General features: G+C 37.8%; 1 protein-coding gene across 1 annotated transcript in view; it reads left to right on the top strand.

Moving 5' to 3' along the window:
- SLC6A3 (solute carrier family 6 member 3) overlaps window positions 1-14,145 on the top strand; it is a 297,995-nt gene that overhangs the window by 230,378 nt on the left and 53,472 nt on the right. The window contains exons 10-11 of the mRNA XM_053715819.1: window positions 11,586-11,685; window positions 12,928-13,028. Of these exons, the coding sequence (XP_053571794.1) occupies window positions 11,586-11,685; window positions 12,928-13,028 (201 nt within the window). The remainder of the gene's footprint in view (window positions 1-11,585; window positions 11,686-12,927; window positions 13,029-14,145) is intronic.

Here is a 14,145-nt window from a genome sequence, read left to right as displayed (position 1 = left end):
CATAGGTATACCTCAACTATGAGAGACAAAATGTGGAAACAAATCCAGACAATCACATTGTCTGATTTGGAAAGAATTTATTTGCAAATTATGGTGGAAAATAAGTATTTGGTCAATATCAAAAGTTCATCTCAATACCAACAAAGGATATATAACAAACATTTTCTGTAAGTCTTCACAAGGTTGTCACACACTGTTGCTGGTATGTTGGCCCATTCCTGCATGCAGATCTCCTCTAGAGCAGTGATGTTTTGGGGCTGTCGCTGGGCCATACGGACTTTCAACTCCTTCCAAAGGTTTTCTATGGGGTTGAGATCTGGAGACTGGCTAGGCCACTCCAGGACCTTGAAATGCTTCTTACGAAGCCACTCCATTGCCCGGGCAGTGTGATTGGGATCATTGTCATGCTGAAAGACCCAGCCATGTTTCATCTTCAATGCCCTTGCTGATGGAAGGAGGTTTGCACTCAAAATCTCACAATACATGGCCCCATTAATTATTTTATGTACACGGATCAGTCGTCCTGTTCCCTTTGCAGAGAAAACAGCCACAAAGCATGATGTTGCCACCCCCATGCTTCACAGTAGGTATGGTGTTATTTGGTTGCAACTCAGCATTCTCTCTCCTCCAAACACGACGAGTTGTGTTTCTACCAAACAGTTCTACTTTGGTTTCATTTGACCATATGACATTCTCCCAATCCGCTTCTGGATCATCCAAATGCTCTCTAGCATACTTCAGACGGGCCCGGACATGTACTGGCTTAAGCAGGGGGACACGTCTGGCACTGCAGGATCTGAGTCCCTGGCGGCGTAGTGCGTTACTGATGGTAGCCTTTGTTACGTTGGTCCCAGACTCCCAGCTCTCTGCAGGTCATTCACTAGGTCCCCCCGTGTGGTTCTGGGATGTTTGCTCACCGTTCTTGTGATCATTTTGACCCCACGTGGTGAGATCTTGCGTGGAGCCCCAGATCGAGGGAGATTATCAGTGGTCTTGTATGTCTTCCATTTTCTAATTATTGCTCCCACAGTTGATTTCTTCACACCAAGCTGCTTGCCAATTGCAGATTCAGTCTTCCCAGCCTGGTGCAGGTCTACAATTTTGTTTCTGGTGTCCTTCGACAACTCTTTGGTCTTCACCATAGTGGAGTTTGGAGTGTGACTGTTTGAGGTTGTGGACAGGTGTCTTTTATACTGATAACAAGTTCAAACAGGTGCCATTAATACAGGTAATGAGTGGAGGACAGAGGAGCCTCTTAAAGAAGAAGATACAGGTCTGTGAGAGCCAGAAATCTTGCTTGTTTGTAGGTGACCAAATACTTATTTTCAACCATAATATGCAAATAAATACTTTCCAAATCAGACAATGTGATTGTCTGGATTTGTTTGCACATTTTGTCTCTCATAGTTGAGGTATACCTATGATGAAAATTACAGGCCTCTCATCTTCTTAAGTGGGAGAACTTGCACAATTGGTGGCTGACTAAATACTTGTTTGCCCCACTGTAGATAAACAGACCTGCAAACTGCACTAAAAAAGGTTCCCCTGTTTTAGGAGTATACACATTTGTATATATAATAGCTGCTATGCCCCCCCTCCATCACTTGAGCCCTGGTGCAACTGCACCTGCTGCACTAATGGTAGTTCCGCCAACAGCTGTACTGTTTAGCCCTAAGGAATCCAGAAATCCAAAGTTATACAATCCATGTAAAAGTAATAGATGGCTGCATTTTCAAAATGTTAGCTATAAGAAGTTGCAATTTAAGTACTTTCCACATGCATGAATAGCAATATATGTCCCTTACAAACTATCAAGGGGACATTAAACTAAAAATGTTCCTCCTTTTCATCCAAATGAGAATATTTTAATATGTTTTTTTTAAACAAATGTTCCTTTACTAAGTAAAACAACTTTTCTGTGGAAATCATCGCCATCAACCAGTGATACCTAGGTATCAGTTAAACACAAGTACTCTATTAATTTATTTAAACAGGTTTTACTTAAAAGAAACAGTAAATTCAAAATTAAATTTTTGTAATTCTGATGCAGCATGAATTTTTAAACAAGTTTCCAATTTATTTCTAGGAATCTAATTATTTTTTTTTTTTGGCATCCTTTGTTGAAAAGCATACTTAGGAAGGCTTAGGAGAAACAATGCACTACCTGGAGCTAGATACTAATTGGTGGCTCCACATATTATTCTTAACATTAGTTCACACACGCCTAGATTATGAGTTTTGCGCTAAACAGGGTGCGAAAATTATGCCAAAAAAGTTGCGTTAATGCACTCTCCATAGCGCTGCCATTACGAGATACTGAAAAGCCTCCTTCTCCTGTGCGTTATGGTGCTTTAAGTTCCATACCGCACAAAAGCGGAGGGCTGATTTGACGTGCTTGTGCATGCTTTCCCCCATAGACATCAATAGGGAGAGAGTGTTAGAAAAAAAAACACCTGAAGTGTGGAATGGAGATCTCCGTAACGCAACCCCATTGATGTCTATGGGGGAAAGAAAGTTACGTTTAAACCTAACACCCTAACATAAACCCCTAGTCTAAACACCCCTAATCCACCACTCCCCGGCACTAAATAAATGGATTAGCCCCAATCCACCGCTTCCCGACATCGCCACCACTAAATAAAGTGATTAACCCCTAATCCGCCGTTCCCCGACATCACCGCCACTAAATAAAATTATTAACCCCTAAACCTCCAGCCTCCCACATCGCAAAACACTAAATTCAACTATTAACCCCTAAACCTAACACCCCCGTCAAACTTTAAATTAAAATTACAATATAACTATATTTAAATAAATAAAAACTTACCTGTGAAATAAAAATAAACATTAAACTATAAATTAACATAACCTTACTATTCTAATAAAATAAAAAAAACTACCAATTAAAAATAATAAAATTACACATTTAAAAATTAATAATCCTACAAAAAAATATTACAAAAAAAAAAACACTAAAATTACGAAAAAATAAAAAAAACACTAAAATTACGAAAAAATAAAAAAAAACACTAAGATTACAAAAAATAATAAACTAAATTATCAAAAATAAAAACAATTACACCTAATCTAAGAGCCCTAAAAAAAAAAAAAGTCCCCCCAAAATAAAAACGCCCCCTAGCCTACAATAAACTACCAATAGCCCATAAAATACCTTTTGTAGGGCATTGCCCTAAGTTAAACAGTATTTTTACCTATAAAAAAAAAATACAAAGTCCCCTCAACAGTTAAACCCACCACCCAACCATTCCCCAAAATAAAAAAAACCTCAGAAGCTCTCATCCTATTGGTTGATTTGAAGTTGAATAATCAAATCAGACAATAGGAATGCAAGGTTGAAACGTCTACCTTGCATTGAAGCTTCAGTGTACGGCGGTGACCGCTCTGCGCAGGATGGCATTGGCTTTCAGGATAACTCCGCTCCGCGCTGCCGGGATGAAGATAGAAGATGCCCCCAGGATGGATGAAGGTGTCGCCGCCTGGATGAAGATGGATGGCCGGACTTCAGGAACCGTAAGTAGATTTTATGGGGTTAGTGTTAGGTTTCATTTTTTTGGGTGTTTTTTTCTTTAGATTAGGGCTTTGGGCAATTGTAAAAGAGCTGAATGCCCTCTTAAGGGCAGTAAAAGAGCCTTTAAGGGCAATGCCCATACAAATGCCCCTTTAGAGGCAATGGGTAGCTTAGGTTTTTTTAAAGTTAGGTTTTTTTATTTTGGGGGGTTGGTTGGGTGGTGGGTTTTACTGTTGAGGGGACTTTGTAGTATTTTTTTACAGGTAAAAGAGCTGTTTAACTTAGGGCAATGCCCTAGAAAAAGCCCTTTTAAGGGCTATTGGTAGTTTATTGTAGGCTAGGGGGTATTTATATTTTGGGGGCTTTTTTTAGGGCTATTAGATTAGGTGAAATTGTTTTTATTTTTGATTATTTCGTTTATTATTTTTGTAATCTTAGTGGTTTTTATTTTTAGTAATTAATTGGTAGTTTTTTAATTTTATTAGAATAGTAAGGTTAGGTTAATTTATAGTTTAATGTTAGATTTATTTTTATTTCACAGGTAAGGTTTTATTTATTTAAATATAGTTTTATTGTAATTTTAAATTTAAAGTTAAGGGGTGTTAGGCTTAGGTGTTAATAGTTTAATTTAGTGTTTTGCGATGTGGGGGGCCGGAGGTTTAGGAGTTAATAGGTGTATTTAGTGGTGGCGATGTGGGAGGCCGGAGGTTTAGGGGTTAATAGGTTTATTTAGTGGGTTAATTTAGTGGGGGCGATGTCGGGGAGCGGCAGTTTAGGGGTTAATAACTTTATTATAGTGGTGGCAATGTCGGGGGGAAGCGGTTTAGGGGATAATATATTTAAATAGTGTTGGCTATGTGGGTGGGTGACTGGCAGATTAAGGGTTAATACATTTATTTAATAGTCATGATGTGGGTGGGCAGCAGATTTGGGGTTAATACGTTTTAAATAGTGTTTTTGTGATGCGGGAGGGTGGGTGTTAGTGTACTTTATAACATTTTAGTTATGAGTTTTGGGAAACATTTTTGTTTCGCAAAATCCATAACTACTGGTTATCCTGGAGGTATGGATCGTGTCGGTATAGGCTGTAACGCTAGCATTTTAGCCGGACCGTACAACCTGTAATACCGGCGCTATGAAAATCCCGCGCTCAAACTTAATATTTTTGGGTGCGGAATGGACGTTGCGTTACAGGCTAAAATGCTTGCGGTAAAGTTATACGAACACAACTTGTAATATGCGCCATACCACACCATAACGCAAAACTCGTAACAGTTTGTTAAGCAGCTTTGATGCTCCTGAGCCTACCCAGGTATGCTTTTTAAGAAAGGATATAAAGAGAATGAAGCAAATATGAAAATATACGTAAACTAAAAATTGTTTAAATTGAATACTCTATCTAAGTCATGAAAGAAAGATGTTTGGTTTCATCTCCCTATAAACAGACATGAAAGTCAAAATTAAAATGCCATTATTTAGAAAGAGCATGCAATTAAGAAAACAACAAATTTCCAATGAACTTCCGTTAAACAAATCCTGAAAAGCATATTTAGGTAGGTTCAGAAGTGTGCATGGGCCTGAGTACTATATGGCTGCATTGAAAAAATGCATTGAAAAAAACATAATTTATGTAAGAACTTACCTGATAAATTCATTTCTTTCATATTGGCAAGAGTCCATGAGGCCCACCCTTTTTATGGTGGTTATGATTTTTTGTATAAAGCACAATTATTTCCAAATTTCCTTTGTTGATGCTTTCTACTCCTTTCTTTATCACCCCACTGCTTGGCTATTCGTTAAACTGAATTGTGGGTGTGGTGAGGGGTGTATTTATAGGCATTTTGAGGTTTGGGAAACTTTGCCCCTCCTGGTAGGATTGTATATCCCATATGTCACTAGCTCATGGACTCTTGCCAATATGAAAGAAATGAATTTATCAGGTAAGTTCTTACATAAATTATGTTTTTTTCAATGCATTTTTTCAATGCAGCCATATAGTACTCAGGCCCATGCACACTTCCGTTAAACAAATCCTGAAAAGCATATTTAGGTAGGTTCAGAAGTGTGCATGGGCCTGAGTACTATATGGCTGCATTGAAAAAATGCATTGAAAAAAACATAATTTATGTAAGAACTTACCTGATAAATTCATTTCTTTCATATTGGCAAGAGTCCATGAGCTAGTGACATATGGGATATACAATCCTACCAGGAGGGGCAAAGTTTCCCAAACCTCAAAATGCCTATAAATACACCCCTCACCACACCCACAATTCAGTTTAACGAATAGCCAAGCAGTGGGGTGATAAAGAAAGGAGTAGAAAGCATCAACAAAGGAAATTTGGAAATAATTGTGCTTTATACAAAAAATCATAACCACCATAAAAAGGGTGGGCCTCATGGACTCTTGCCAATATGAAAGAAATGAATTTATCAGGTAAGTTCTTACATAAATTATGTTTTCTTTCATGTAATTGGCAAGAGTCCATGAGCTAGTGACATATGGGATATCAATACCCAAGATGTGGAGTCTTCCACTCAAGAGTCACTAGAGAGGGAGGGAATAAAACAAAAAACAGCCATATTCCGCTGAGAAAATAATCCACAAACCAAAAATAAGTTATTTTCACTTTTGAAAGAAAAAAACTTAAATCAAAAAGCAGAAGAATCAAACTGAAACAGCTGCCTGAAGAACTTTTCTACCAAAAACTGCTTCCGAAGAAGCAAATACATCAAAATGGTAGAATTTAGTAAATGTATGCAAAGAGGACCAAGTGGCTGCTTTGCAAATCTGATCAACTGAAGCTTCATTCTTAAAAGCCCATGAAGTAGAGACTGATCTAGTAGAATGAGCTGTAATTCTCTGAGGCGGGGTTCGACCCGACTCCAAATAAGCTTGATGAATCAAAAGTTTCAACCAAGAAGCCAAGGAAATAGCAGAAGCTTTCTGACCTTTCCTAGGACCAGAAAATAAAACAAATAGACTAGAAGTCTTCCTGAAATTTTTAGTAGCTTCCACATAATATTTCAAAGCTCTTACCACATCCAAAGAATGTAAGGATCTCTCCAAAGAATTCTTAAAAAAATCAGAAAAGGAGACTTACAAGAAAGAGCAAATAGCTCAGAAACTCTTCTAGCAGAAGAGATAGCCAAAAGGAACAACACTTTCCAAGAAAGTAGTTTAATGTCCAAAGAATGCATAGGTTCAAATGGAGGAGCCTGTAAAGCCCTCAGAACCAAATTAAGACTCCAAGGAGGAGAAATTGACTTAATGACAGGCTTAATACGAACTAAAGCCTGTACAAAACAGTGTATATCAGGAAGTATAGCAATTTTTCTGTGAAATAAAACAGAAAGAGCAGAGATTTGTCCTTTCAAGGAACTTGCAGACAAACCCTTATCTAAACCATCCTGAAGAAACTGCAAAATTCAAGGAATTCTAAAAGAATGCCAGGAGAAATTATGAGAAGAACACCATGAAATGTAAGTCTTCCAAACTCTATAATAAATCATTCTAGAGACAGATTTACGAGCTTGTAACATAGTATTAATCACTGAATCAGAGAAACCTCTATGACTTAGAACTAAGCGTTCAATTTCCATACCTTCAAATTTAATGATTTGAGATCCTGATGGAAAAATGGACCTTGAGATAGTAGTTCCGGCCGTAATAGAAGTGGCCAAGGCGGACAACTGGAAATCCGAACCAGATCTGCAAACCAAAACCTGTGTGGCCATGCTGGAGCCACCAGCAACACAAAAGACTGTTCCATGATAATTTTGGAAATCACTCTTGGAAGGAGAACTAGAGGCGGGAAGATGTAAGCAGGTTGATAACACCAAGGAAGTGTCAGCGCATCCACTGCTTCTGCCTGAACATCCCTGGACCTGGACAGGTATCTGGGAAGTTTCTTGTTTAGATGAGAGGCCATGAGATCTATCTCTGGAAGCCCCCACATCTGAACAATCTGAGAAAACACATCTGGATGGAGAGACCACTCCCCTGGATGTAAAGTCTGGTGGCTGAGATAATCCGCCTCCCAATTGTCTACACCTGGGATATGCACCACAGAGATTAGACAGGAGCTGGATTCTGCCCAAGCAAGTATTCGAGATACTTCTTTCATAGCTTGGGGACTGTGAGTCCCACCCTGATGATTGACATAAGCCACAGTTGTGATATTGTCTGTCTGAAAACAAATGAACGGTTCTCTCTTTAGTAGAGGCCAGAACTGAAGAGCCCTGAGAATTGCACGGAGTTCTAAAATATTTATTTGTAATCTCGCCTCTTGAGATTTCCAAACCCCTTGTGCTGTCAGAGACCCCCAAACAGCTCCCCAATCTGAAAGACTCGCATCTGTTGTGATCACAGTCCAGGTTGGGTGAACAAAAGAAGCCCCTTGAACCAAACGATGGTGATCTATCCACCATGTCAGAGAGTGTCGTACATTGGGATTCAAGGATATTAATTGTGATATCTTTGTATAATCCCTGCACCATTGATTCAGCATACAAAGCTGTAGAGGTCTCATGTGAAAATGAGCAAAGGGGATTGCGTCCGATGCTGCAGTCATGAGACCTAAAACTTCCATGCACATAGTCACTGAAGGAAATGACTGAGACTGAAGGAGCCGCCATGCTGCGACCAATCTTAAATGTCTCTTGTCTGTTAGAGACAGAGTCATGGACACTGAATCTATCTGGAAGCCTAAAAAGGTGACCCTTGTCTGAGGAATCAAGAAACTTTTTGGTAAATTGATCCTCCAACCATGTTTCTGAAAAAACACTAGTTGATTCGTGTGAGATTCTGCAGTATGTAAAGACTGAGCTAGTACCAAGATATCGTCCAAATAAGGAAACACCGCAATACCCTGTTCTCTGATTACAGATAGTAGGGCACCCAGAACCTTTGAAAAGATTCTTGGAGCTGTTGCTAGGCCAAATGGAAGAGCAACAGATTGGTAATGCTTGTCTAGAAAAGAGAATCTCAGAAACTGATAGTGTTCTGGATGAATCGGAATATGAAGGTATGCATCCTGCAAGTCTATTGTGGACATATAATGTCCTTGCTGAACAAAAGGCAGAATAGTCCTTATAGTCACCATCTTGAAAGTTGGTACTCCTACATAACGATTCAAAATTTTCAGATCCAGAACTGGTCTGAACAAATTTTCTTTCTTTGGTACAATGAATAGGTTTGAATAAAACCCCAAACCTTGTTCCTGAGGAGGAACTGGCATGATTACGTCTGAAACACACTTCAGAAAAGCCTGAGCTTTTACTGGATTTACAGGAATGTGTGAGAGAAAAAATCTTCTCACAGGAGGTCTTACTTTGAATCCTATTCGATACCCTTGAGAGACAATGCTCTGAATCCAATGATTTTGGACAGATTTTATCCAAAAATCCTTGAAAAACCTTAATCTGCCCCCTACCAGCTGAGCTGGAATGAGGGCCGCACCTTCATGCGGACTTAGGGGCAGACTTTGGTTTCCTAAATGACTTGGATTTATTCCAATTTGAGGAAGGCTTCCAAATGGAAGCAGATTCCTTGGGAGGAGGATTGAGTTTTTGTTCCTTATTCTGACGAAAGGAACGAAAACGGTTAGAAGCCTTAGATTTACCCTTAGGTTTTCTATCCTGAGGCAAAAAAACTCCTTTTCCTCCAGGAATAGCTGAAATAGAATCCAACTGAGAACCAAATAAATTATTACCTTGGAAAGAAAGAGATAGTATTCTAGATTTAGATGCCATATCAGCATTCCAAGATTTAAGCCACAAAGCTCTTCTAGCTAATACAGCTAAAGACATGGATCGAACATCAATTTTGATAATATCAAAAATGGCATCACAAATAAAATTATTAGCATGTTGCAGTAGGCGAACAATGCTAGATATGTCAGAATCCATTTCATGCTGCGCTAAATTTTCCAACCAGAAAGTTGATGCAGCCGCAACATCACCCAAAGAAATAGCAGGTCTGAGAAGATGACCTGAATATAAATAGGCCTTCCTTAGATAAGATTCAAGCTTCCTATCTAAAGGAAGTGCTATCTTCCATAGAAATAGTGGTACGTTTAGCAAGAGTAGAAATAGCCCCATCAACTTTGGGGATTTTTTCCCAAAACTCTATAGATTTTGCTGGTAAAGGATACAATCTCTTAAACCTTGAAGAAGGAATAAAGGAAGTACCTGGCTTATTCCATTCCCTAAAAATCATATCAGAAATAGCCTCAGGAATGGGAAAAACACCTGGAGAAACCACAGGAGGTTTAAAAACAGCATTTAAACGTTTATTAGACTGAACGTCAATAGGACTGGTTACCTCAATATCCAAAGTAATTAACACTTCTTTTAATAAAGAACGCATATACTCTATTTTAAATAAATAAGTAGATTTGTCAGTGTCAATATCTGAGGAAGGATCTTCTGTTTCAGATAGATCCTCATCAGCAGAGGATGAATTATTATGTTGTTGGTCATTTGAAATTTCATCAGCTAAATGAGAAGTTTTAAAAGACCTTTTACGTTTATTAGAAGGTGGAAATGCAGACAAAGCCTTCATAATAGATTCAGAAACAAATTCTTTAAAATTTACAGGTATATCATGCACATTAGAAGTTGAAGGAACTGCAACTGGCAATGTACTATTACTGATAGAAACACTATCTGTATGTAAAAGTTTATCATGACTATTAAAAATGACATTCGGTGGAATAATTTCTACAATTTTACAACAAATTACAATTTTACAACAAATGCACTTAACTTTGGTAGAACCGATATCAGGCAGCAATGTTCCAGCAGAAACTTCAGAGACAGGATCAGATTGGGACATCTTGCTCAATGTAAGAGAAAAAACAACATATAAAGCTAAATTATCTATTTCCTTAAATGACAGTTTCAGGAATGGGAAAAAATGCAAAAGCATAGGCCTCTTGATAGAAAAGAAAGCAGGAGGCAAACAACAACAATGGGGTATTGAAATAATGAAGAAAAATTGGCGCCAAGTATGACGCACAATGTAACGTAAACTTTTTTGGCGCCAAAAATGACCGGAAATGACACAGTTGCGTCACTAATGACGCCGCCGTGTGAAAGGTCTCAACGTCACGTATGACGCCGGGAATGATGAAGTTGCGTCAAAAACGTAATTTCCCGCGCCAAAAATGACGCAATAAAGTCTAACATTTGACGCACCCGCGGGCCTAATACCCGCAAATCCAAAAGTAGTCAATTTGAAAAAGACTAAACCCCAGGTAAGACACAAATTGCTTAAAGTGTTTATATTCCCCAAATATGAAACTGACAGTCTGCAGAAGGAAATACATGAACCTGACTCATGGCAAATATAAGTACAATACATATATTTAGAACTTTATACAATTTGCATAAAGTGCAAAACCATAGCTGAGAGTGTCTTAAGTAAATGAAAACATACTTACCAAAAGACACCCATCCACATATAGCAGATAGCCAAACCAGTACTAAAACAGTTCTTTAGTAGAGGTAATGGTAAATTTGAGAGTATATCGTCGATCTGAAAAGGGAGGTAGGAGATGAATCTCTACGACCGATAACAGAGAACCCATGAAAAAGACCCCCGTTAGGGAAATCATCGTATTCAATAGGCGATACTCCCTTCACGTCCCTCTGACATTCGCTGTACTCTGAGAGGAATCAGGCTTCAACAATGCTGAGAAGCGCATATCAACATAGAAATCTTAGCACAAACTTACTTCACCACCTCCATAGGAGGCAAAGTTTGTAAAACTGAATTGTGGGTGTGGTGAGGGGTGTATTTATAGGCATTTTGAGGTTTGGGAAACTTTGCCCCTCCTGGTAGGATTGTATATCCCATATGTCACTAGCTCATGGACTCTTGCCAATTACATGAAAGAAATAATTTTAACATTTAACTACAGCTTTTTCATATACATGATAGACATGTCTTGAGCATTATGTCCATTTAACTTTCCCTAACAAAAAATAAAAGGATAAAACATGTATGTATTAAAATGTTTTCACTTACCTCACATTTTATATCTTCTGCTAGGGTGGAATTTATGTCTTTACACTTCTGGACCATTTTGCTGCAGGGACGTCTATCCTATTTGGAGTACTTTTTGAAGCAATTGGAATTGCGTGGTTTTATGGTAAGAGCATATTATTCAGATGCAGTGGTTATTAGATGTATTAGTATGTTACCTTAGTGTTTCATTTCTTCTAACATAAATCATCATTTTAGTCAACCTTTATTAATATGCATAGGAGATGCACATCATTTGATCCTATAACATTTGTGCTTAAAGGGACACTGAACCCAAATTTTTTCTTTTGTGATTCAGATAGAGCATGACATTTTAAGCAACTTTCTAATTTACTCCTATTATCAAATTTTCTTCATTCTCTTGGTATCTTTATTTGAAATGCAAGAATGTAAGTTTAGATGCCGGCCCATTTTTGGTGAACAACTTGGGTTGTTCTTGCCGATTGGTGGATAAATTCACCAACCAATAAACAAGTGCTATCCAGCGTTCACAACCAAAAAATAGCTTAGATGCCTTCTTTTTCAAATAAAGATAGCAAGAGAACGAATAAAAAAATGATAATAGGAGTATATTAGAAAGTTGCTTAAAATTGCATGCTCTATCTGAATCACAAAAGAAAAAAAATGTGGGTTCAGAAATAATGTAAAACTCACTAGATAAGATGGTGTATGAAAATATTTTGATCAATTATGTGTATTCATCTTTGTACAGCAGGAATTTTATCACCCTCTGTATTTATTCTCTTTTGCATACCCGATGCCTATTAGAGAGTTTGCTGTACATCTAGAGCAATCAATCCCAACTTAGGGGTCAATTCGGTGTAGCGAATCATGTCCGCCTCGACTTCGCTAAATGCCGACAGCATACGATGTCAGCTTTTAAAATTGCACAATTTCTTGTTAAATGCTTGTGCAATGTTTGCTTGTTAAATCTAGCCCTTAGAGTCTATTGGGCCAGTGGGATACTGCAGGACATAAACCATCAAACACCTTATATGCAACACATGATTGAAAGATGTTTTATTAAAGTGTATGACTAGGCTTCTTTTCAGCCATACAACAGAAATCCTTATTTTTATGTGCAGCTGGCTTATTTCTGTTCTCTATCTGCAGGCCTATTGTATTTTATATATATATGAGGGTCTGTAGCATAGTTGTAAAAAAAAAAATATATGTTAAAAATATATGGTCACTTATGCTGCAGGTGACATAAATCCAATATGGTTACTGAAAAGGCAACCGTCATGTTGCATGGGATAAAAAAGGGGGTGGAGATTGTTTAGATTGTTGAAATGAAAGAACAATTGATTTTACAAGTTACATATTTGTTAATATTTTACTCCCTCAGGTGTTGGCCGATTCAGTGATGATATCCAAGAAATGATTGGGAAAAGACCAGGCCTGTACTGGAGACTTTGTTGGAAGTTTGTCAGCCCATGTTTTCTCCTGGTAAATAGCTTCCAGAAACCTCTGTAGCATGTTTAAAAAGGGTTGCTCCCCTCATCATAGCAACATTTATTTAGAGGGACATAACACCCATATGCTTTATTACCTGAGAGTAATGCAGGATAACTGTAAGAAGCTGACACGAAAATATCACCTGAACATCTCTATGTAAAAAAAAAAAAGATATTTCACCTCAAAATGTCTTCAGCTTACAATAGTAAGTGCTCTGTGAACAGTTATCTTTTAGCTACTGTTAGCTGTATGTTGAAGAAACAAGGGGGAATAACAGCTTTGTCAGTACTGATGGCATATTTTGCTTTACTGTGATCTCATGAGAATTCGCTGAAATCTTGCGAGATTTCACAGTAAACTTCCTTAAACTGAGAAGTTAAATAATATGACTGTGCCTTCTTATGGCAAATGCACACTCCCTTGCAAGTCCTAGGACAAGCATCCTGATTGGCTGCTTAAAAAGCTGACATCATACAAATATTATGACCACTGGTTATAATGAAATGTTCATAGAAAACAAGGAAAAGGTTCTCTGGTAAGATTGCCGTATAATATATTATCATCATTCCCATTATGTTTATTGGCTGTTTAAAGGTTCCCAATACGCCTTTTTCATCATCGGAGTGATCACAATGCAAACAACATCACTATTTCTATATTTGTTTCAAATACAGTGAGTAAGTCGAAACAAACCAGTCATTAATCAAAAATATGACATTGACACAATATAACCCTGCACTGAAAACACTTCTAACAATATTGCATTTGATTACTAAATATTGATGCTTGCATATTACTGTACCCTACTGTACTTCACCAGCAACAGCACTGCTATAAATAAATAGGGCCAGATTTAGCAAATACAAACGAGATGTTTGTAAAATAAATACTGCTGCTTGTATATAACAATGGGGTTAACCACAATCATTTAATAATTATCTGTATGTTAACTGCGGCCTATGAGCAATTTTCTATGTTCATTACAAATGGCCTGTAGTACTTCTGCCAGTCCTGTTTTTCCGATCACAATTAATTATACATTTATGAGACCATTTTTAACTTCAACAAATAAAAAGGACTTTAACAAACCCAGACAACACTTTCAACT

This window comes from Bombina bombina, chromosome 5 (genome assembly GCF_027579735.1).
Source record: "Bombina bombina isolate aBomBom1 chromosome 5, aBomBom1.pri, whole genome shotgun sequence".
Classification (NCBI taxonomy): Eukaryota; Metazoa; Chordata; class Amphibia; order Anura; family Bombinatoridae; genus Bombina; species Bombina bombina.
The sequence above is the reverse complement of the archived record's forward strand: the minus strand, read 5'-3'. Positions and strand labels throughout refer to the sequence as shown.